General features: G+C 41.5%; 2 protein-coding genes across 6 annotated transcripts; both read right to left on the bottom strand.

Moving 5' to 3' along the window:
- Positions 1-433: 433 nt before the first annotated feature.
- Positions 434-5,716, bottom strand: LOC124303350 (solute carrier organic anion transporter family member 74D). Of its 2 annotated transcripts, none has more exons than XM_046760442.1 (6): positions 5,037-5,716; positions 4,843-4,952; positions 2,945-4,057; positions 2,097-2,484; positions 1,027-1,128; positions 434-900 (listed from the first exon to the last, which is right to left on the bottom strand). In XM_046760442.1, exons 1-6 carry the CDS (start codon positions 5,359-5,361, stop codon positions 764-766), a joined length of 2,175 nt encoding a protein of 724 aa, XP_046616398.1. In that variant the 5' UTR covers positions 5,362-5,716; the 3' UTR covers positions 434-763. The 2 variants fall into 2 exon arrangements, with proteins under 2 accessions (XP_046616398.1, XP_046616399.1); XM_046760443.1 differs by having other exon boundaries at positions 759-900; positions 1,027-1,124.
- Positions 5,717-12,402: 6,686 nt separating this feature from the next.
- On the bottom strand, positions 12,403-21,911 carry LOC124303351 (solute carrier organic anion transporter family member 74D). 4 transcript variants are annotated; one of them, XM_046760444.1, is made up of 8 exons: positions 21,757-21,911; positions 18,829-19,040; positions 16,345-16,770; positions 15,073-15,311; positions 14,693-14,972; positions 13,588-13,783; positions 12,900-13,504; positions 12,403-12,826 (listed from the first exon to the last, which is right to left on the bottom strand). In XM_046760444.1, the coding sequence occupies exons 2-8, from the start codon at positions 19,013-19,015 to the stop codon at positions 12,627-12,629; spliced, it is 2,133 nt and encodes a 710-aa protein (XP_046616400.1). In that variant the 5' UTR covers positions 19,016-19,040; positions 21,757-21,911; the 3' UTR covers positions 12,403-12,626. The 4 variants fall into 4 exon arrangements, with proteins under 4 accessions (XP_046616400.1, XP_046616401.1, XP_046616402.1 ...); XM_046760445.1 differs by having other exon boundaries at positions 18,829-19,049; XM_046760446.1 differs by lacking the exon at positions 21,757-21,911 and adding an exon at positions 21,005-21,109.
- Positions 21,912-25,197: the final 3,286 nt, after the last annotated feature.

Genomic DNA, 25,197 nt, shown 5'->3' on the forward strand with positions numbered 1-25,197 from the left:
TAATTGACCGTGAAATTGTTCGATGCCACGAAAATGCATTTTCGGCCAATGACGCCCAATAATAAATTGATTTTCAAGCTTTGGATAAAACTCGATTAGTCAAACATTGAATGTTGAAATTACCTGATTAATAAGTTGTTGAAAAACTCATGAACGCTGCGTGCGTCATCCAACGATTGATTACGTATCTTCCTTGTCTCGTAATTTCTCATTTTTATAATTCATCAGCAGTACTGACGGCTAGCATAGTGGGTGACCTAAAGACAGCGAGAATATTATAAAGCGGATGACCTAGAGTCTAGACATGGAGACATTCGAAACGGATAAACTTAATTCTAATAATACAATGTATCATTATTGTGCGATGACGGTACTGGGTTTATTTTATACAACTAAAGCGATTGAACTTTTTTCGAAGTTTTCCTTTAAAGTGTTTAGATTCTTGTTTAGATTTTTATTGCCATCTCCAGGTCTTACATTCCCGTCTTGCAAGAATTATTCACCTTGGAATATCTGGGATTGACACGATTTCTGTTATTCACGCAAGTGCTATAAATTACATATAACTTGTTATAGAATAGTATAATGACGTCGATAGGTATACACGTAGAAAAATATGCTTCCGGTACTTGTACCGCTGAAATGGTCGTACCTATACTGTATAATTTAATTATAAATATCTAAGGAGATGCTTAAGGTACTTTGGGAAGTCTTGTTTCTGACGATGAATTCGTTTTTATTATTCTCGAGGGTGTTCACTCCACTATTTCCCTCTTGGTTCACAAGTGTCAGCGGTGTCTTCAGCGATGTCCTCCAGCTCGATCTCCTCGTCGAAGATCTTTACGTCCTTGACAAAGTACCAAACGCCCACGTCGAATATTGTACCAATTGTGACAAAGCCTGTAGTTATAGGAATACTGGGTGAAAATTTATGCGCATGAATTATGAGTGTACAGCTTGAGCTTCGATCATCCTTCGAAACTAATTTTCATGCTCACGTGTATTACGTAAACATCTTATACTCACTTGCGGCGGTAAAGTTCAACAAATATCTCAGGGCCTCTCCGTTGTAGAGCCAACAATTTCCTGTTCCGGTACAAGTTTTACCCCAAACCAAACAAGTACTGTCTGAAAAAAAATCAAAAATTGTTCAATTCTTCACATCGCTTATATCCGTCATCATTTTCTTTTTTTCGACACTCCGAATCATTTCCATGTACCGTAAATTTTTTGTGAAACTCACCGCCTAAGGCCAGTAGGTCAACAATTGAAACTCCGATTGGTATCGTTAGATGTATTTAACATATAAACACGGTATTTTTTTTACCGTTGACCGGTAAGTTTCACAGAAAACCCGCGGTATAGTCTAGAATTGAATCCCTTCAATCTTTACTTCAGTAATAATGTTTCGCAGTTCTGTCAATTAGTTTATCGCCTCTATTTCTCAAACAATGTTTAAAATGTTACGTAATTGTATATTTTCTTTTGTTAGAATCAAATGATAGAAAGCATAGTCGTCGACAGTAACGGCAACCTTTTTACTCGGTGTCATATTTTCCGTGCTCAAAATGTTTCAAAAACCGCTGAACAAACTTACATCAAATTTTATAGCGTTCTTGGATAATTCACCTTTTTACCCATGATCCGAAATTTTCTATAATTTTTCAAACAATAGGCGTATGTTGACCGTTTCAGATTGGGGTTTAATTTTTCGTTCAAAATTTACAACTTTGTTATTTAACTCATTAAAAAAATATGATGATAAGAAAAGTAGAATTGTGGTAAAACGGATTAATCATCCAGAAATACCGTCTCCAAATTTAAACATAATTAATCAAGCCGCTTTTGAGACATCACAGGTACCACAAAACGTATCACCGAGTGAAATGATTAATTATATTTTCAGTAAAAATGCTTCCTAACTATTTATTCTAATATGAAAAATTATGTAAGCGAAACTCTATCTACATAGTTACAAATTAAATAAACCCCAATCGAATTTAATATTCGGTTATCGAAGTATGAATTCTCTAAATTCATCCACTATTTCAGCCATCTTATCGTTATTATATCTTACAAAAGACCCTAAAACATACCCATAATGAATCCAAACAGAATAGGCGATGGTATGAATGCGAAAAGACTCATTATTGTCAAACCAAATCCCATAGCGACGGTCTTGTCCTTTTCATCGACGCACCTCACGGAAACAAGAAAGTTCGAGGCTCTTCCGGTGGCACCGCTGAACTTCAGAAGACAAACAACAGCGAGAAAGACGTAAAACTTGTCCATACAGTCGACTGGACAGGCGCCGGGAAGGGCGGTGCCCAAAATCGGCATGTCCGCAATTTTTGTCGTTGTTTCCAAAAGTTCAATGTCCGTGAAGACCGTCACGTTGGAGGGAAGGGTGAGTGAAAAAGCCTGCGACGCCTTTGGTTTGACGCAGCTACACTGGGTAAATATTTTACTTCCATTTTCAGCGACCTGGATCGAGAATTACTCAATTAATCTTGACTCAAGAAATGTGATTCAGAGTTATCATCTTATTTCTCGCGAAGACGGTAAGATTCGATAAAAAAAAATATTCATGCATGCATTGATATTTGCCTGCCAGTGAAACGTGATGGGACTTATCGCATTTATCAATCAAACGGAATCAGTGGAGAATTATTTATTTTTCTGCATCAGCTGCTCATGTCTAGAGTAGATCGGTGAAGTGGTCATGATTGAAAAAACGTGGATCAAAATTATATAAATTATTCTGGCGGTTCTAATTTACAAAAGTTTCGACGTTCTTGGAAATACAAACCACTTCTATTTCTCGTCATTTCCACTAATTAGCATTCATTCGCTTCTGAGGGATCTGAATTTCGAAACGTTAAACCCGAATTTCATTCACCCAGAATTTTGACCGATGCTCAATCGATGCTGCATAATAACTGACCTGGAGGTTTTTGCATCCAGCATGGCAGGCGGAAATGAAGGTGTGGCCGTCCTCCGAGCAAACTGGATTATAGGTGACATAATCACAGGCGCAGTGTTCGTTGCACGGTAATTCGGTACGGAGTTCACCATTGGGAAGAACGAAGACCTGACTGTCGTTGGCGGAGCAGCCGAGGAAGGCGTAGGATACCATGCCCATGACGGAAACGGCGCCGACGATGACGTTCCAGGCGGCGAGGTAGCGTGCTGTGGGCTTGTACTTGGAGATGACGAGCCCTGAGAGGAGGATGCCAAAGGCACTGAATACGAGGCCAACGGTGCCGGTGATGAGGGAGGCGATGGAGGCGGACTGCTTGTACTGCATCTCTATGTACTTGGGCATAAAGATCCAGTATGGTAGGTAACCAAAGAAGTAGAATACCGCGGCGAGGTTGTTGCACATGAGAGTGGTGTTGGTCAGAAGACGTTTGAACGTCTTCATCATGTCGGAAATCGAGGTGGGCAGCTCGGTTTCCTGCTCGTTCGGAAAACTTGCCGCCGATTTGCTCTTCTCCAGGGCCAAAGCCTTCCGAGCCGCGGCCCGCGGCAGCGTCTTCGGAAAGAGGGCGATTATGCTCGCGAATATGAAGAGCAGGATGGCCAGGATTATCCAGCCCAACCACCAGGCACCCAGCCACCTTGGGTCCTGGGTCGTGATGGTCGGGGTCAGGGTTGGGCTGATGTAGAACTTGAGGGCGAAGGAGGCGAGGCCGTAGCCGATGGCGGGGCCCAGCATCCGGAGGAAGTAGGAGAAGCTGATCAGCGCCGGAGTCTTCGACTTCTTTATGTTGTCGTCCATGTAGGAGACGCCCAGAGTATAGTGGAGGGATCCGCCCACCCCAGATATTAGCTGGGCTATGAACAGCAGCACCTGGGGCGCGAAGTTCCCCTCCGCCTCATCGCACTCGGCACCCCGTCCCTCTTTGCCGAGGCAGAGGTTCTTCCGCTGCTTGTCCATGAAGACCGTAGAGTTCTTGGACTCCAGCGGTCCGTGTTCCTTAGTCAAGGCCAGTGCGTCCTCACCCGGACCGTACATGAAGTGGGGCAGCATCGTTAGGCAGCAGAAAACAACGACCTGATGATGATACGTGGATGCACAGTTTATACGGCGGATACCTAAGGTTACGCACAGCGATCGACTCATATTTCAGTTATTGCTGGCTGATCAAACCCGTGTATTTTGAACCGATAGGTGACTACTCGTCAACCAGACGTTCACGATTCTCCGCTACGTTGTCAATTTACAGCTAACAGTCAACAGTTATCGACTTGTCGTCATCAGAGCAATGGTCAAGCGAAATTCCGAAGCTTTGTCGATCGACAAGATTTTGTTAATCCTATTACATTTGCTATACGGAGAATTCTACGTGATATCAAGTTTTTGTTTCGACTTTGTCTTGATCTCTGTGTCTTTGAGAATATTCTGAAACACAGCTTCCACTTTAGGCTTATCGACAGTCATTTGTACCACATCGCAGATGAACATTCACACCGTATATCTGTCAATTGAGAGAAGTATTTTTCATGTATTCATTCGACAATTATCACGAAAAGTGTGCTACCTGGGATGTAGACCCAGGGGGACGCGTATGATGTCGCAGTGTAATGGAAACGACGAGTGTGCAAATATGATCGAGTTATCAGACAGTCTCCGCGCTGTAAGCACCGCGACGTCAATTGACAATTAAGTTACCTCTGTTAAACGCGCGGTAGGTAGACCAGCTCTCGCGTGGAAAATAATGAATCGAGCTGTACAATGGCGAGGGAAGTACGAAGCGGGGACTGGGATTGTTTTTCAGGAAGCAGAGACGGTGCACGGTGCTACTGAAAATTGACTCAGACGCCGGAGAAGAGACTTACCGTGTAAATGCCCAAGGCGATCCATCTGGGCCTGTGACCTCGACCGGCGTAATAAGACAGTACGACGGATACAAATAGTTGGGAAATGTCATTGCCCACGCTAATCAATCCTGTTGAGAATAAAAGCAAATTGAATTCTCTTTGACGCGTTAATCCCGCTCTTCAAACACGATTCGGACCGAGGATGTTCTTACCGGTAGTTTTCGAGGGTATCTTGAACCTCTTCTCGATTGTGGTGATGGTCCCGTTGAAGTAAGCAAAGCTTGCGGAGAATATGCAGCCGAGGACACCGTAGAGGAAAACGTAGGCCTTCTTGTTCGCGAATCTCTGTAAATTCGGACCGCGGAAACACCAAATTCCACACGCGGTGTCCTCGGTGATCGGCATTTCTCTGAAGACATCTTCGAGCCCTCGGTTCGGAGCCGTCGGCGTCTGAGGTGACGAGGAAGGAACTCTCAGCAGGTTGACATGCTCCGGACCGTTTCTATCGTGGTTTGAATTATTGTCAGGCTTCTTCATGCTGGCAAGACTTCTGCTCGACGGTGAGCAGCTATTGCGACGATTTTATCTCGGATCGGTTACCCAGAAGACTGTTGACGCGTTGTAAACATCGTTGAAAAATTTTCAATCTTCTACCCCGGCCAGGTGTGCCATATTTACGTGTATTCTCTCTCTACCGCGTAGCAGCCGTGTTTCTATTCTTCTATTCTATCTTATCTTTTACTCACTTCTGGATGGAGTAATGTCTAATTCACATATTGCGTAATTCTAAACACCTACGAATCACCGCATGATAAACGACGATAGAGACCGGATGAAAAAGGGAGAGTTTGGATTGTAGGATTGACTAAGATGGGAAAAAAAAAAAACCCCGTGACGCCGAACTCGAGAACGAAAGACGCTCTGCCGCTATACCGTTTCTCTAACAACTGACAAGAGAGATTATAAATAATAAAGTCTTCTTTATCGTTTATTTACGCTGCTTCATGCTCGCTATAGCCGCACAGTCCCGGTCTGCTCGCGGGTATGCGCATGATGTTCCAAGGAACACGATCACTGCCACCCACCGTTAGAGGCTCTAAACTAAATGTAGCAAATTAACCGAGTGACTAACGCGAACTTGCAACGTCGTCCGGAGAGACGCGCAGCCCTAATTAGACCTAAACGCCGATCGAGCCGCTCTTAATGAATCCGCATCCGAAAAGTGCTGATATTCTATCCCGACTGAGGGCGAGATCCTTCGGCTGTTGAGACGTATTGAGGATCTAGGAACTCCGCCACCCCCACCTCGCGAATCAAACACATCCAGCGGCTGGATCTCCGTGTGCGTATCTCGCAAGACGTTTGTCCGTCCGTCCGTCCTGCTCTTATCAAACGTATCTAGTCAGTCACCACCTTGCCGTGCCGGCCGTAGCCCCCCCCCCCCCCCACCACCGCCGTAATATTCCTTTGCAAGATTCAAACGGACAAGAGCAAACGGCCGGTCCTTTTGCCACGAAGTCTGCACGGAATTTTGCGAGGCTTCCTCTATTTTTCATTTTTTCATCACCGGCTCATGCCGTCATAAAAATCAGCAGCAATTGGTGCAACGTCTCGCCGGGGTTTGAGCAGAAGTTTCCACTTGTCGAGTCCATTCGCTGAAATGGAAAAATGGGGAAAATCCCCGCGATGGGATTTCCCGAGAGATGCTCGAAGGTTCTCACTCTCCGAGACTTCAGAGATCGGACCACAAGCGTATATCGGCATGAGGATGCCCGCGTCTTGTCAGATAGCTTACTCCAGAGCGAACTTGCTGCTCACATTGTGCGTCCATTATGGCTTAATAGAACAGACTTACGTACTCTCGTGTATGTACGCTTGAAACTCTTCCTCCTATATTGCTGTCTTACTTAATCGGCGTATTGCCCACCGTGCATGCTCGCCGAGCGGTCCTCGCTAATAGCGATTTACTAATTGCTGAAATTTCATTTTTCATTAGGCCGAGCATCAACTTCGTAGTAACTGAAAGTGATGCCAAAAATGTGCGATTCTAGACATCCTTGACATTTGGCTGTTTTTTATACTTTATTATACCAAAATGTCGTATATCCGACTGTATTCCTTGCCGTCAAAACGTCACTTTTGAATAATTATCCTGACCTAGACCATCGCCACATTGTCGCCATAATATTTTTTGCGCCTCGAGATAATATGTTCGAATACCTGGATTAACCTCGATCAGCTTCTGACTCTCGCCGTCTCAGATTTGATCCAGTTTTTTTTTATACATATTGCCCTCAGTCTAAAACAATCACTCGCTTTTGTTTCTTTTTTTCAAACCTCGTCGTTTACAGAGACCATTGCACAAAATTCTGAGTAGGATAATCGTAGTTTTGATATCAATTTTCAAACTATAAACTCTTGTATTTAATTTATGTAGTTCTGAAAAGAACTTTTTAATAGACATAATTTTAATGACTCTAATACTTGTTTTAATTTGGTAAGGTTATTAAAAAATACTGGTTTTGAAGAAAAGTGGTTATAAAAATTCGAAAACCAATTTAATTTGTGGTGAAAAAAGTGATGTGACTAAACAGTGAATTTAATCTTCCATTTTTATTTTCAAACATTGTGACGCTGATATTTTTAGATTGGAAATACAGTTTCATGTGTACAATCACATGGATTTAAAACACCATCGAAAACTTGAATGCTCAAGTGCAGGGAAAATGTTTTTGCTGCGAAATATAACTGGACAAGTCGCGAGAGTCAAAAGTTACGCACATCAAAAGTGTTGGACGCAATTATGAGCCTTAATTTTAATCGGTTTTGGAATTTTATGACACTTTTCGTTTACAACTAAGTTCTGCAAACAAGTTAACTATATCGGTGAGAGCATGGAAGCCATAAATGTTACTTCTATAAACAAATTAAATTTGTGGAATTTGATTAAATAAATAGGAGAGAAATGAATCCCACCCTGAATATTAATACGACTATCATTAACTGGTGCAGAATTTGAAAAATTACAAAACCTGCATTTTACGAGAAGCTCGACAATGTCACAAATAAATAACGAATAAGAAAAAAAATCGTTGATAAGATTAAGACAACGTTTTGGAGGCAAGAGAAGGGTGTGAAAAAAGGAAGCATTGGATGGGAAATGATACATCACCTTTCATCACGTTCGGGTGAGCTATGATAGTACCTTCGAAAATTCATAACGTCGAATATGTTTCAAAGATTTTCATAGAAAATGGATTAGAAAAATTCCACTGCTGAAAAGAGAGTAAACTTGACCGACCCGAGAAAGTAACGCGTTATACGAATAACTCTTAATCCACCCAAGCCGCTGTCAGTAAAGTGCGATGTGCTTACCTTGGTTCAAAAATAAATAGGATGGTGCAATTGAGCGCGCTAAACGCAGCTTGTGATTTAATGCGTTAGGAAGGTCGCTGAAAACTAGATGCTAGGGCTAATCAAGGTGTGTGGAAACACTCAAACCGAGATAAGTAAAATTCCGGTCTACTCAATGTTCATGAATCATGTTCAAAATTTTCCCCACTACGCGAACGCGTCGTACACTCGCAATAAAATTCATGATATCCAGTCACCTACAATTGATCGCATCATTGAATCCTTTACCTGTCACAGCTTCATCCTCTCAGCAGTGACTTAATCGACTTCAGTGGAATATCTTTATCGAAATTCAAAGAGTCCTGAACCTTTGACCAAGCGATTGCTGCTTTGCCCCTCTTCCACCCTCAACGTCAAATACGAAACACCTAACTGAATGATACGTTTGGAGATCACCCTGATAATTCCTTGATTCCCACGTTAGTGACCATCATCTGCCATGACAAACTGTAAAGCGTGACGAGAAGTTATGTGCGAAGGGTCCCGTTAAAATATCCTGATTAGGGAACGGGAACCTTTTCAACTGTCGATATATCCACGAAAATTTTACAGCAACCACTATCGATGCGTCTGAAAATCTTCGATAGGAGTGTGCTCAAAGTGGATTTTTAGCTTCAAAAGACTTTTTCAATCCTCTATTTTACTCCGTAGAAGAACGATTGAGGAGAAGCGAGTATAGGATATTCGATCGCGTCGGTATCTGTATAATTGTTTGAAGTAATAACACGGGAGTTAATACTGTAATCGTTAGAGACAACATTGGAGTTGCACGTGGCAAACCCGTTTTGTTGTTGCATCAAATCAATGAGACTAAGCCTCGGTACTATTTATCGACAAAAGTGGTGTCAGCTGCTGTTCATGGATTTCTTACCTCTAAGCGCTTTCTACACAAGTAGATGCAAGCACAATTATTATGCGCATATGGAAATCATTACGGCAAACCTGTAGTACCTGTAGCAGTTGTACCTGATACTGAAATATCTGCAGCTATCCAAATAATTACAGGAGAAATAAAGAAATCGATACGTGCGTTGACAAAATAGAAGAAACTTGTGATAACTCACGATCTGATGAGACGAGTAGCGAGTGAAAAATTTTCTTCTTCTTGCCAATCATCCTGACTATTTTCTCTTATCATCTTCATTTGTTCAGTCGCTGCTGCCAATGATCGTTATCAATTGTTGAAATTTAGTGCTTATCGAAGGTATACTTTAGTGTGATTGCACCCGGAGCAAACAATAAATTGCGATAACTGCTGCATTTTTATTGTTACAGTTATTTTGATCGATTGTACTTCGGCTACTTAGTTCATGATTCGATACGTTCTAGAAATGCCGACGACAATATCCCTTGGAAATACTTCTTGCAAATACTTTGGGTGTCATTTTCACAATTGTTCAGTAAAATTATAAGACAATTAAATTTGAAGGCTAAGAATGTTCTGTTTTTTATGCATCTGAAATGTCTCTATTGTTAATGCTTAACAGAAAAGGAATCTCAATGCATCGATAATGTCGTTGCCCGGTGATCAGAAATATTCCTTAATATAATTAATGGGAATATTCTGTAGTTTGCATGGTTCACCCTTTTTCACATGAGCGTGAGACAATCTTACCGAACGAAGCCCGAGAGATTGCAACTCAACAGAAGAAATCACAGATAAAATTCATCCTTGTTAAGTTTGATGCCCCTGTCGCTAATCTTATCGAAAAGTGATACTATAGTATTGCGAATAGATCGCAATTTGTGCAGCAAATGTACAGCGTAAATCACTGTTTGCAGCCGATTACACATAGTCGAGAAAAACGATTTTTTATCTCCCAGTAAAACGCCATTGAACATGTGTATATGACATAAAACTTTCCTTATTGTAAATAACAAACGATAAGACTATCGCGATGAGGAAATTTGTGGAGGACTCGATCACGCAACAGCTCAAAATTTATATTCAATTCCCGAGAATTCATGACAACTTTTCATAAATTATCCCAAATACTAAATCAGGGCATCAATAATCATTGCTTAATCCGTGTTCCGGTGTATCATTGCCTGTGACTGTGACTATGTGACTTCTTAACTAAATTGTTTACTTGGTGTACACGCGATTCGTCACGGACATCAGTTTATGGATTAATGAACATACCGAGGCAACTTTATCGTCAGCCTATTTTCATGATCCGCCGAATGCAGTTTAAGCCAATCGAGTGTGGCTACCACAGGTGCTCCGCAAAGGCAGAAAATGCATGCATTCCACAGGATACATTACAGGCGCCGCCGCAAGGTTTGTCGTCGAATATTTTACAAGCACCGGAAATTTTCGTCTCACTTATTCCGAATATCGTTCCAGTACACTGCGCTATCGGTATAAGTAAAAGGTATACAAAAAAAAAAAAAAAATTAACTGGATACCAAAGATACGTGTCAATTGTCAAGCCGACTTTCAAGCTTCGTCTGGATTTTTTTTTTCTTCTTTATTAAACAACATTTCCTCCTCTTTGATGATGATTTGAAGATTTTACGGTGCGGATTGATAAAGAATAACACTGTGTCAAATCCGATAAATCCTTCCATTAGGTAAAAAAGTTTTAGCTTTGTTCGACCAAAGTAACTTTATCCAATTCGAAGGAGCTTTCATGTTTTCTTGAAAGTAATATAAGATTTCTAATTTTTCTAAAACAGTTTGAATTTCCCACGGATACCAATGGACAAGGGTACCTACTTCTATTGCGTAAATGTTTGCAGAAATTCCTTGTCTACCGTTTCTTTCCCATTACTTGACAATTTTCGGTAAATCCCAGTCCGCCGTTTCGCAGGAACTCGTTTTCGAAAGATTGAGAGGTCCGCGCGTAAAATGATAGCCAAAAATGTAAATTGAATGTTGCAACCCAATTGCCGAGTGAATCAAGTAAATTACAGCATTCAGAGTCGAGGCCAGGCCGGACGAGTTAGATTAGACTCATGATTACTGGACTGGACCATTTAGCGTCTTGACGCCTTCGCGCGCGGTTTGTGGGTGGGGGGATAGGGGGAGGGGGAGGTATGGGGGACGGGAAAGGGGAGGGAGGGGGGGAGACGAATTTTAATCATTCCACGTGAAATGCCATAAATAATTCAACGCGATCTCAAACGACGGTGATTACACGGCTAACCGTGAAACGCCTTTTTCCTAGAGCACGATGACAATGTCCTGGAGTTCGTTCGCCGTCATGCGACTCGTTGAGTAGCCGATACCTCTGAGATGTTGCCTGCATCGCGCGAGATGACACAGCAACGTTGCTTAGGCACGTTGCCGAGGATAAAATGGCCGTTGTTAAGATTTAGTGCCGACTGTACTTGGGCTTAGAAGAGGCTGATGAGTTCTGTATGAAAGATGGGTCAGGGTCATCCGCAACGCGTCGTCGTACAACCACCGTCAAGACGGTGAAAATTCGCGACTCCGAACGCGGAGTCTTTCCTCAGATGTTCGTCATCGGAGGCGGGGGTGCGATGAACCCTCCGCTCGAGTGACAGTTAATCCATTAATACCGGGCCGGAGCGCATCTCCATATCGCTGACGGACCTTGCCGATCGATACGCAGGCGCCGCGACGCAAGTTGGGGGCGCTGAATTCATTAGAGACGAAATCTAGGAGGCTTAAAAATTAAAAGGCTCTCAAACAAAAACTCCGTACGGCGTGTATAACCTCCACCCCTTTTTTCCCCGTTACGACTGACGCGATCTTCACGAACAGACGGACGAATCGCCTAATACCGTGAAGCGACGGTTCTTCTTCTCAGCCCGCATCCCCTTTCTCGTCGAACCTACCCTGCCTAACCGAGAAGGGATGCTAAAACAATTTATATATGTATATACTTTTATTCAGACGACCGCTTTGTGGGAATTACTCTTCGTTTGCGAAGGATCATTGAGCATTTTTTCATGTAAAAAAGCGGTTTATATATTAAGTCGGTTTTTCTCTTCTTCTTCTCCTTTTTCTTCTTCTTCTACTTCTTGTTTCACTTCCGCATCAAGCACAGTGGTATAAACTGCCGAATTTAAAATTAAAGAAAGGGTTCCCGACGTTTTTCTCGATGAAAAACTACCCTCGTAATGAGAGCTCGGACTAAGAGCCGAGAGAATAAAAAATAAATTACGATTGGTAAATTATGAAAAATATTCATTAACTTTTATTTACAAAAGATTGTGTTTCTCCTTCACATATTATACAGTACCTGTAATATTCGTGTAAGCTTCGTTACCTATAATGAGAGTGCATCGCGACGTACGTCACCTGCAGTCGGCCTGCAACGAGTGACCTCGAAACCTCAGCGATCATTTTTGTTAGTAGTGCAGTGTAATTTATTTATCGTAATTTGCTCAGTCACTGCTCGAATCGAGAAATGCAGTGTTTACGTCACGTTTTGCCCCGAGTTCTGATTTGAACTAACCGTTTGGTTCCTATCGGCGTCGCTCTTACCGACCGGTAGCGCAGGACTTTCACCCTTGACGAACTCCCGCCGCTGGTCCACCTCATCCGACCCGTACAAATCTAAATTTTTGGCCAGATACCAAACGGCGCTGTCGAAGGCGATGCCTATCACGATGAAGCCTGGAATAGTGGTTGGATTAAAAATGACTACTGCCGTATCGTCGAAACCACGTCGACTCGTAAAGTCACTCACCAATCGCGGAGACGTTCAACAGGTAACGGAAGTCGTCCTTGTGATAGAACCAGCAGTTCCCCCTTTCCCCGCAGGAATCATTCCAAATAAGACACGTCGAGTCGATAACCGTGCCGTATATAATGGGCCCGGGTATGAGAGCGAAGAGGGATATAAGCATGAGGGAGAATCCCTGGGCGATGCTCTTGTCCTCCTTCTCCACAGCCCTGTAATTCACCAGGACATTCCCTATCTTGCCCGAGCAGCCGATTACCTGCATCAGGCAAGTTATCACAACGAACCACGTGTATGGCCCGTCACAATTTCTCGGACAAGGTCCAGCCGTGACCACTTTGTCGGTATCAATCGTCGAGGACGACTGATTCGATTGTGCTTGGCTTTCCGGCAGAACTGGCGTGGGAGCTGAAGGAGTTTGGCCCTCGTATTCCAAACTGCCTAATCCAATTGCGCATGAACAATCACCGAACTCATTTTTGTTCAGCATCGTCTTGCACCCGGCGTGACACGCGGAGAAAAAGGTTGTTCCGCTAGGTACGTGACAGACCGGGGAGTACTTGATACCTTCGCAGGTGCAGTCCTGGTTGCATGGTGCAGTCAGGTTTAACCTGCGAAGAGAATTGAACACTCAGGTTCGGCGACCGGTCAAAGTTCGCATCTTGAGAGACGCCCTAATCTATTCATGGCTTACGTTGAGGTTTCCATGTCTACTCCTTGTACGCCAGAGTCGGGACACCCCAGGAAGGAGTATGTCACCATTCCGGCCAGGTAGCAACAACCCACTATCACGTTCCAGCCGAGAAGGAGCCTGGGACCTGGCTTGTACTTACTGATCACTATTCCCGAGCCCACGAAACCTATCACCATTCCGCACAAAGATAATGGTCCTGAAACAGAAGAGAAGAGACGTCCTCATCAATTTTATAATTGGACAGGAATTCGTAGGCTGAAGTCACGCGTATTTTCTCTATCGTGATCATTCGTGTCCTCGAAGATTGTCCGTCAAACGCATGCCATATAGAAAAAAAAGTTCGTATTTATGTGGTTCCCATTCATTTTTTTCCTATTCTTGTTACATACGATGCTGAAAACAATTTCAGTGTCACTTGTGAGACAAGAATATGATCAAAGTCACAAACAGTCAGAATGTATATCTACACAACGAATAAGCATGGTTGTTAACGCGTATTGGTTATAGACATGGTCTCTATGATGTGGAGAATGAAATCTGGAAAACCTTACGAAGCTTTACGAAATTCCATGGAATCATTTGAGTGTCACAAAATCTACACAAAACCATCATTTTCCATGAAAGTCTGTGAAAGCACGTCAAGTCCTTGCCAAGCCTCATAAAACGCTTCGGAACTGTTAAAAGTTCCGGAAATTCTATTAAGTCTCACGCAAAATATTGTGAAACCCGATAGAATCTCATAGAATATTATGTCTTATAAATTTTAGATGAAGTCTGCACAATTCCAGGACACCTCATCAAGTGTGTGAGATTTCCTGAATTTTCTCACATACCTGCGAGATCTTTGATGAACGAACGTGACACGTAAAATTACAATTTTTGCGTCGCAATGTCGTAATTTGTTTCAAAGTGACCCCTCGTTATGATAAACAGCTTTCCGATGACTTTCCTGCACGTACAGAGGAAACAACAATTTGCTGTCGTTTCACGTTATTGTCACACAAGTGTAACAAAGTTAAGGATTTTTCAGGCATAGAACTGATTGCTTTCGAGTCATTGCCTTAAGTATGTACATGATTAAACGATAATTGAAGTACTAGGTCACCTGCAAGAACTGTGCCACCGCCAGCGGATGTTCCATACTGAATCTCCATGTATTTAGAGTAAAAAGTGATGTAACCCGATGCTCCAAGAATGTAAAAGACCGCGCTGATATTGTTGAAACATACAAGTTTGTTCGTAAGCAGTCTCTTCAAGGCCTTGGGAAAATTTTTCATCGCGACAACTCGATCCGGTTTGCACTCTTCGGGTTTATTCGCATCTTGCGGCTGTGGCGGAGCTTTGATATCGCTTGACAAATCCAGTTTCAGCGGAATTTCGCCATCCTGTTATCATACGAAAGTTAAAGATCAGTGTGAAATATCTTTAATATTTTCCACACAAAAATCACGACATGATATTAACGACATCAACTCTTCCACGCACCTTGGTGGAAACTTTTTCTTCCCGCTTTGGCAGTTCCTTGGGGAAGAGCGCTACCAGAATGGCGAACGTTCCCATCGTGACGCCGAGGATGATCCAACCCAGCCACCAAGCTCCTAACCATCTTGGATCGCTTGGTGTTATAACAGGGTGCAGGGAAGGGTCAATGTACAGTCTCAGGCAAAGATAGCTAAGCAAGAACCCGGCTACCGGCCCCAGCGTTCTCAAACCAAACGCTAATCCTGGTGAATAAAAATGATTCCTGTTACAACTGAAATCAAACATCTATTGAACATTCTAATTGACGAGATTATAAAATGTACGTAGTTCCCCGAGGGGATGTCAAATTATAGTGTGTTTGACGACGGTAAGTCGATCGTATAATTGACTTCAGAATATTTACAGAAATGCTGCTGTAAAATATAGTAACTTCAGCCATAGAGAAATGATAGTCTGAACTTCATAAGACGAACTTTATAACTTACGTTACCCCGTAAAGGAAAAAAACTTCAATGGTAATTACGCGAAACTCTTAATTATCGAAATACAAGCCAAAGGTTAACGATTATTCGGATATTAGCAAAAGGTTATCTACGTGATAAGCGTTTATCTTTCACCAGAGAAGTGACGCGGCAAATTTGAATGATTTTCGCGGTTCAGATCCATAAGATTTAATACTTTTGTGTAATCAGGCCGAACCTCGGCAGACGACCCACTTGAAATCAGCCAACCACCTGATACCGATCTCGTCAAGTATGAGCGTCCATGTACTTATTATATACCTAATGATCTACTTGCCAAGGTCAAACCTATCTCACACGCCCTCGCCACGTGTTGGAACGATCACCGGCTTTCATTTAATATGCAGGAGTATCGAAGATAGGATATCGTGTGTATAATTCATTCAAGAAAAATAATTACCGCTCTTCAAGAAGATACATATTACACATATAATGTATATCAGTAATAATCGATAAGGATTTTAAAAAACAGCAAGTCAAGATACGGACAAGACAAAACAGAAAGTCTTGAAACAGATGATAAGATTTCTTTTCACCCATTCTTTGACCTCGAACAGACATCTTTATGTCGAAAAGAAGTCTTTAGCGACGTCAGACTTCAAAATACGGCTCATAATCCATCGTTCAGACATCATGTTGACAACTTTTAATCTTGTGCTCTTTCGGGTGCTTCTTTCGAGAACACATCCAACCTTCGCCCGCAAGGTCTGTGAGCTGTAACTGCTCCTCTAATTGGCGACGGCACGATCCTTACCCAGTAGCATCGGAGTGTTCTTCTTCTTCGTATTGTCGTCCATGTAGGTCTGACCCAGGCCGTAATAGAGCGTGGTGCCGATGCCAAGGATGAACTGAGACAGGAAGATCAGGACCCTGGGCAGCAGGCTGACGTCCAAGAGAGAGTCCTCGTCGCAGATTTCCGTCCCCGTCGTCCTCGAGCAAACGAACACCTCCGTGGGATTTGAGGAGGTGTTCAGCACCTTGTGGTCCAGGTACTCCTTGGTCAGAGCCAGCGCGTCCTTTCCCGGCCCATATATGAAGTGCGGCAGAGCCAGGACCAAGCAGGACAACGCGCTGAGGGCGACACCGACTGCTATCCACCTTGGACGATGGCCGGACCCTCCGTAGTAGATCAGGACGATGGAGAGGACCTGGGATACCTCGTTTCCGGAGAGCATGATACCTGAAATTCATTATGATGTTGAAAACGTGTCGAGGTCGAACTAGTCGCGACTGGCGTAGAAATTTCGCAACGATATTGTAAGGTTACTGGGTATGGAGGAGATTTTCCGTCAGCAGACAGATAAAAGAAAAAACGAAAGACGACAAGCATCGAGAATTTTATAGACATCGTATTTTCAATTACGCAGTAAACAACGATTCAAATTTACTCAGAAGTCATTTTCTTGGAAGCCGATAGTTGACTCTGATAAGATATCTTCGGACTAGCGTACATACTGCTACCACCTGCTGATTTAATTAGTGTTGGTAACGAGCGTCTGTGCTGTAGATGGTTGTACACTGCACACACAATGATTCCCAAACACTTTTCAGACCAAGTATTTATCCCAAGGTACGATGCTTATCCGACCGCGTATTGGTATCTGATATATATATATATTTACACTTGCGGTGGAGAAAAATGAACCGCATAGTGCGCGGCTGCGGTTTTAACTTGTTTTCATTGGTTAAGTGACTTCGCTAGGTTTCGCATTGACGGATCCCTGAAAAATCTAGAATACTTCCAGACCAGATGATATTTCATTATCGGTTTCGATTACTGCGCAATGTCGGGCAACAGTCAACATTTCAAAGTGGACCACGGCACGTATCGTTTCTTTTCTTTGTTGTTCCCTTCCTCTTGCTATACGCGTGATCGATCCATTTTTCGCAGGTGAATATATATAAAGTGCAATGCGAGGTGATCGGAACTATACCGACACATATGCCATTCGGTTGTTAATAGCAACATCCACTTGTGACGATTACTTATCTGCGACAATGTTTCTTACGTTACGAGAATAACTTTCGTACTGGTTTCGAATACGGATAAATCGCTGACGATATGAAGGAGCGATGAATAGAGGCTCTGACGTATGGGCTACATGCACGAACTGGGCTTGTTCTACATCGCGAATTGTTGTTTGCGATATTTTTCGCGTTTACAATGCGCTTTTTGCGTTCACTGATTGTGATTTCCTATTACCATGATCATTGTTGAATTGCGTAACGGGATTGGGCTTAGTTGAATAAACAAGTCGACTTGTTTGAACGAGAGGTGAAAAACAATGGCTATTACGCGCCTCTTCGGATGTACTTTTGTGTAATGCTTGCTATCCGTGACTTGCATTTAGACGAAAAAATCCATACCCAAACAAGTGCTCTGTTTTCACATTATCAATTCCTGTCCGAATATCATATACATGTACAATATACGGATTGAGACTGATCAATACAGAATCTAATCGTTGTTTTGTGAATAACTTTTGATACTATTATTATAAAACCAAAGTTTTTACTTCGAAGGGAAGCTTCGCTATTTTTTTGGTTAAATGTTAAGAAATGTAGATTTTTAACTCACCAACGCATTATTTTAGTCTTGAACTTTCTTTCTCATTTGATCATCAAATTATGTCGTATCTCTCCGCAATTATGTGTGGAAATGGCGCATATACACAGACACTCTATGGCGTCGCATTCATACAATGACTATCTAATCTATGAGCAATACTCGCGAATGATAAAGTTCCTGTATATTTTCATATACTGTATTTTCAGCAGCTAGATTCTAGATTGGTTCGTGTCTATTGATCAATCTCGAGTGTGGAATTTTTCGAGTACCAGAAATACATTTGTTTTATCAAGATCGTATCAATCGAATTTTTCTGCACTAGTTTACGCTGTTTGCAAAGCGAAACAGAGCTGAAACTTTTACACCTCGTAATAACCGGTATAACCACTTCGTTTTAATTGTATATTTCCACGCAATGCAAAAAAGACTTTCGGAAGATTTCAGTCTTTTTACTACTATTTTAATTTATCACGAAATGTGACGATCATCTATGAAGATAAACAAGATGGAAATTTAAATTACAAACCAAATTAATCCAATCGAAAACGGTGGCTTACACAATCATTTATGAAACTGGTTTTACTGCGACTGAATCAATGAATCACTCGGAACGCTCCACTTATTCAAAAACACCCCCAAAATAGTGGACAGAAATTAGGAATATCTCACCTGTAGTGCGACTGGGAATTTTGAACCTTTTCTCAAGGGTGGTTAGAGTGACGGTGATGTAGATGAAGGACATCGCTTGCACGGTGCCAAGAAGCGAATAGACGGCCATGAAGGACTTGAAGTTCGCTTTCCCCCTGAGCCATCGGGGGTAGAATCCGAAGACTCCGCAGTCACGTTCCCCGGCCATAATTGATCACTGCGACCACACCGATCTGTGCAGACCGAAATAAAATTACTCAAAGTTACCGCACCAAAACGAAATGGCAAGATTCTGAACGTTACGTAACAGCTTTACGTCTCCGATCGAATGTGTCGGGTTATCGACCCTGCAGTTGCCGGCAACTATTTAGACTCCAGCGTATTCTGATCTTCACTGGATACAAAACGCTGTCACAATACAGTTATGGTCAAAAGGTTTGTGTAGCGCCAATCAGAATGCCTGTAAAATCCGAAGATAACTACGTTCAGGCCTGACTAAATCGGTTATCCGACCTTTTTGACGACTCACCATCGCCTAAGTCCACCTTGTAATACGTTCTTCAAATATTTTGTTATATTTAATATTTTGTTTCACTCACAATCAGCATTTTCGATCGTGCTCGAAGATGAGTCATGAACAGTGTGATTCGTGGTTTGTTGGTAATCCTCGCAAAGATTCGTTGATTCGGCACGATGCTGTTTATAATTGACGCAATATTTTGGTCATAGTGGGTGATAATTTTCACCAGACTACCATTCATTAGTAGTCTTGTCGCGTTAATGATCATTTATATATCGAGACGATTACAGGGAGCTTTTAAAGGTCAAGATTAATTGCACCTTTCAATAGGTGAACGATGGATGGGAAATTGAGTTTGTTAAAAATAAAAGATGAACAAAACTACAAGCTCATTGTTTAGATTAGCAAATAGCTAAGTGAAAAGGTACCAAGTAAATATACTCTATCAAACTGCGGGTGATTGTTCATACAAGTCTTAGACGTCAGATTAAATACGGTTTCAAGCAAAACTACAAGCTCATTGTTTAGATTAGCAAATAGCTAAGTGAAAAGATACCAAGTAAATATACTCTATCAAACTGCGGATGATTGTTCATCCAAGTCTTAGACGTCAGATTAAATACGGTTTCAAGCAGATTTGGAGCGGACATTCTGTGGAATAAAAGCAGGCAGCATGAACATTTTATTATAACAACAAGTAGCTCTACATTCTAGTGAACAATTGACGTCTCAACATGTTGTAATTTCGTTGTTAATTTCGATTTTTTACGCGAATTGGTTGTTTCACCTACTTGCAAGCTCTGGCTAGGATTATGTCCGGCAATGCCGGCGGCATATTCAGTGACGTTAATTTTGTCACAATTCTGTGAGGATCGATTAGCTCCAATGTTTTTTCTCAAACTTCATTAATACATTGACCATACGTAAAGAACATTTGTGGCCTGTTTCAAGGCACTCGGATCAAATTCAAAGTTAACTTACACTCGGTGCATTGACACGTTTAACTCAGGGATTAAAAATGTTCAGATGTAACAACTGGAAAAATAATGTAGCAGTTGAATGGAGAATTCTCATACATCACATGGCCGCATGACAATGTTCTTCCCCGGTTTAATTATTACTTTATTTGTGCATATGTTTGCAATTGGACCAATCCCACGAATTCAATCGACAAAAACACTCGTTTAACGGCAACGTGACCGGTGAAACTAAAATTTGGTAGATTGGAATAAATATTTTTTTCGAAGTGTACAATTGTTAACCTGTTCTTCAAGCTTAAGAGGGGGGAGGATCATTACAATAACAAAAAAGAACAAAACTATCGCGTAAAGAAAACAAATATAGCATGTCACAGTGATACTACACATTATATTTTTTATCGAATGTTTGTTCTTCGTAATCATAGCAGTGACCTGGATCGTTATAACTTCAATGGTATAAATCAGAACAGTGCATTTTTTCCTCATCATCGGCAGTCCAGATTTTCACGTATTCAACGTTGCAACCAAACCTCGTTATTTCATACTGGATGATTCAACTTCGCCTCGCGCTAAATCATAATCATCGATAACTTATCCGCGCGGATGGTCAGAAAATCGGCAAAAGGTAAGCCGACGCGAAATGACATGGAAGAAAATGAAGCTGTCGTCTAAAGCAGACACAATAATAGGTACCTACATCGACTCCATCCTGACGAATGCCGTGTAGTATAAAGGCTGTTATGCGGCCTAAACGGTCCTCGCACAGACTCGGGCCTTGACTAGTTTAAAGCGTTTCACCGAGGCATTCGAGTCTATAACGTGGGTACAACAGCGTCAATTTTCCCGCTTACAAATCCCCTCTTCAACGGGCTTACGGCACCCGGGATTATCAGCATTACACACACGCTGCTTTTCAATCTTATCGTTGAAACCGGTTATCGGATCCGCGATTGCGATCGTAATCGTTCGGCTCTTCGGCTCTTCGGCTCTTGGTCGTTCCGACCTTCGCAATGCAGAGTTCCGAATATTCCTTTCTTTCTGTGTGGGAGAATCGACGTGTCACGGATTTTACACCTGCCGGCGTTGGTTCGTTACGTAATCGGAAGCCCGAGTGTCATGCTCCTGTTCGGAACTGAACGGCAATTCACAGGCTTGGCACGCTGCCCGACCCTTTTACCGGTTTCAACAGGTTCGAAATTCGAACTCTGAAATATGTACCTGCGTCGGATCATTCGATTGGGTCGCGTGTCCGTTTCCCAGTTTCGAGTCTTAGACGTCGACGTAGAAGATCCAAATCGCGTCGAGGTCGATGTACTCGAAACACGGAAATCGGTAAAGCATCTTTGATTATCTTTTCTGCACCGCGATGCCAAGGCTCGATATTAATCTCTTAGATTTCATGCTGTAATAAACTGAAATCGGTTCGAATTTTCGGCCGACAGGACTTACCTCGTTTTTCTCAACTCGTCAAGGGGATGTGACTCCTTGTTCCATAGATTCAGGACCGCAGAATCCAGCGTCCTTCCTTTTGGCTAACAAGGTGCGTTCGGCAGCAGAGGCTGGATCGGTCGATCCAAATGTCACTTGCAGTTGGCACAGTTTGATTGCACGAATAAACGCGGTATAACTGGGGGGGGGGGGGGGGGGGGGGTCATACCTCTATCTATACTCCCCCTCCAATAAATTAAACTGTTTAACTTTCCCACCAAATCGTCCGATTCGTTCACCGGTGGCTCTATCTCGCGAAAGCCCAGCGAATTACGCCTCGCTTCTAGGATCATTGTGCCTATTGGTTCGCATCCAATCTGGAAACTCTGTCGGCAATGTAGACGACGATTCGGACCGCTTTCTGGGTGGGGTGGACAAGGAGTCAAGGGGTGGTTGACCCCGTTTCTCATTTGAGATGCGATGCGTCGCGTTAAATTATGTGATTTGAGCTTTGCATTGAAATACTTGATTCGGACGATTCTTTTTTTTTATTATTCTCCTTTCGATAATTTAGAGTTGATCACAATCATTTATTTTATATATTTCCTACATAATAATTATTATGCAATTTAATTTCTTTTATTTTTGGACGTCATTTTAATGAAAAAGTATTCATTTATTCAAATCCGAGAAAAACATCTGCAACTGAGGTTTGACGTTTCGCGTAGATTAATTATACTCGTAAAATTGTCTGATCGTGAATAAAAAATTGGGAAGAGAGAGAAAGACGTTCAAAAATTTCTAACCATAATAGTTTTGTCAATTATATAGTAATTGCGATTGGAACAACGTTATTGCTATGTAGTAGAAATGAATCAAAGGAAAGTCAAATGACATAAGCTAATATTTCGACAGATGGAGAAAGTTTTACAATCAGAAATTTCAAAATGATTATAGCCTCTAGTGATTTTGATCCGATGCTAATATTTCTGAACTCGTTTACCTCTTGACCAGAACCCCAGAAATTGTCTAAAAAGACATTCATAAAATGTTACGTCACAGTATAGTATAGTTATAACGCGCGATATAATTCTTGACGAATATATGTCCTACCAGACTTACGCAAATCTGTATTTTTAATCAACTTTGTGGCTATTTATAAGAAAAAATGTCCACATGATCGCTGGAGATTTTTATAGGAGTCAAAATTAGTCGAAAAACGTTAGAATCCGTTTCAAAATACCAGAGTTCAATCATTATGGACATGCCAGTTATAAAATCGTTTCTCAAACTCTTGACACATCAACTTGTGTTATACGAATTTGCTCCAATTCATTTCTTTTATACAGCAGCGAGTTGAAATGAAACAAGAGCTGGTTATTCTCTGGATTTTTCTCAAAGTAAAGATTCGGCAGATGATGAAACTGGCTTTTTAATACCTATTAGTAACGCGTTCCATACCGAGGATCCCTCCAATTTTTTGACCATTGACTAACACCAAATACATATCGCATGGCAAAATCGTATTTCATTGCCAGATTTGAATTGATATTGTAAAGAAAAAGAGGAAAAATTGTATCGCATTAGTGCGATAAAATGGTCAATCTCAATTTTGTTGTTATTATACACTTTCGTTTATGCACCTTGAAAGTCGCATCTAATTTTGTAATCAATCTACTCAATTCAATTACAAATAATTACACCGATTGTTTCGTCAGTGTATAAGTACGTCGTGTAAAACTATATTTCCCTTTTTCCGAGAATACATTCCGCCTAAGTCTTAGCTCTGAAATTCTCGATCTTTTGTCGTACGCGTCATCTTAATAAGACTTGACGAAAGATCCTCGTTCCCGCCTGTTTATACCAACACACATACACCTTATATCCTTGGTGAAATTTTTCACTAAGGAAATTGCTATTTTTGGCCTGACGTTCCGTTCGCTGTTCTCTCGCTATACGGAGGGAAAAGTAAGATTTAGTCTGAGCGTCGCGACGCCGAGCTGTTGCGTTGATATATAAGCACACGATTATCTTTAGATCGAGAAAACGTTGAACTGAGAGTTCGTCGGACCAGACAGACCGACGGGAGAAAAATAATGAATCAGGCTTTTTGAAGTCCGTGCGCCATATGGCGTGAAATTTCACGCGATGACAAACTCCTCGGCAATGCAGCAATATATCAGGGATCAGATGTTGGAGATAATCGTATCCTTATCGGATCGCAAATATTTCCGGACAATTGTATTTACGCTATCACCGAATTGCCGATGCAGGAGAAGTCACAAGTATTGTGTGCGAAAAATTGAACGGAAATATTGCAAAATCCACGATCAGTGAATAACAAGAATCCGCGAACATGCTTCAGCATTTTTTTGTTTTTTTCTGTCACAAGACATTGATAACTCGTTGAAATTTTCAGAAATTTTTCAAAGTAGAACAGATAAATTTATGCTGTAATGATTGTTTTAATGTAAAATCAAGGTGGAAGGAATCATTATCGGATGAAATTTTTTTTTTGTCATCATAAGAAAGAAATCTTACGATCACAGCTTAAAAACGAATAGAATATTGTTTCTTGTATTGAAAAATAAATTACAGGTACGTATGTATAACCTGTGGGATATGCTCGAGGGGGGGGGGGGGATTTTCGCGTTCGATCTTCCTGCTCTCATCAATATCTTACCATATAATTACATGTCGCCGAAAGTCACGAGGATTTGTTCACGTACAAAGAAATAAATTTTTCTTCTCTTTTGACAAAGACCTTGTCTGGCCGATTCCAAAGTCGTCACAATTTATGCTAAGTGTAATTAAATCGTAGAAGAACATTCTTTGCCAAAGTCTCAATTTACAGTCTGCGTGAAAATAAGCCGACGATTTTTCATCGCATCACCAATTAATTTATGCAATAAAATTTTCGGCTGGTTTAAAAGGTTTGATTCGGTTCAGAAATGCTTAAAATTTTCTTGACCTCTAATCAGTAGAAGACTAACGATGAAATGCACGGTACAAACTTTAATTTAAATTACGTGTATGAAAAAAACCATATATGAATAACAAGTCTCAGAAGTGAAGATACGCGATCTCTGATAGTCGAGATATTTTAGATTATTATTATTGTTATAATTTTTTTTTTTATTTTGTTCTATTGTATCAATTTTGCCGACGGTTGTTTTTCGTCTTGTTTTTGTTTGTTTGAATTAGCTTATTCTGAGTTTAATTATTTCTCATTCTCTATAGTGAACGATAACTGATAACTTATAAACCCTCACATCAAGTGTCGAGTATTACTGTTTCTTTCTGTTTCTTCTGGTTAACTAGTAACCGTTTCTTTACCGATTCTCTCTGATTAATTAACCTTAGTGAGTTCCTTCGCCGTTATTTCGACTTTGGAGCATTGCGCTGTATTGATTAACACCTCTTTCACTATTCTCTTCGCTAATACCGCCGATCGTAGTCGTC

The sequence above is a fragment of the Neodiprion virginianus genome, chromosome 4, assembly GCF_021901495.1.
Source record: "Neodiprion virginianus isolate iyNeoVirg1 chromosome 4, iyNeoVirg1.1, whole genome shotgun sequence".
Lineage (NCBI taxonomy): Eukaryota > Metazoa > Arthropoda > Insecta > Hymenoptera > Diprionidae > Neodiprion > Neodiprion virginianus.

Excerpts from the sequence above, each read along its gene's own strand:
- LOC124303350 (XM_046760442.1), bottom strand. The coding sequence starts at position 5,361 with ATGAAGAAGCCTGACAATAATTCAAACCACGATAGAAACGGTCCGGAG. Across the intron at positions 4,953-5,036 it reads GATACCCTCGAAAACTACCG|GATTGATTAGCGTGGGCAAT; the intron begins GTAAGAACATCC and ends TATTCTCAACAG. Across the intron at positions 2,485-2,944 it reads CTGGATGCAAAAACCTCCAG|GTCGCTGAAAATGGAAGTAA; the intron begins GTCAGTTATTAT and ends TTCTCGATCCAG.
- LOC124303351 (XM_046760444.1), bottom strand. The coding sequence starts at position 19,015 with ATGGCCGGGGAACGTGACTGCGGAGTCTTCGGATTCTACCCCCGATGG. Across the intron at positions 16,771-18,828 it reads AATTCCCAGTCGCACTACAG|GTATCATGCTCTCCGGAAAC; the intron begins GTGAGATATTCC and ends AATGAATTTCAG. Across the intron at positions 12,827-12,899 it reads GTTGAACGTCTCCGCGATTG|GCTTCATCGTGATAGGCATC; the intron begins GTGAGTGACTTT and ends CCACTATTCCAG.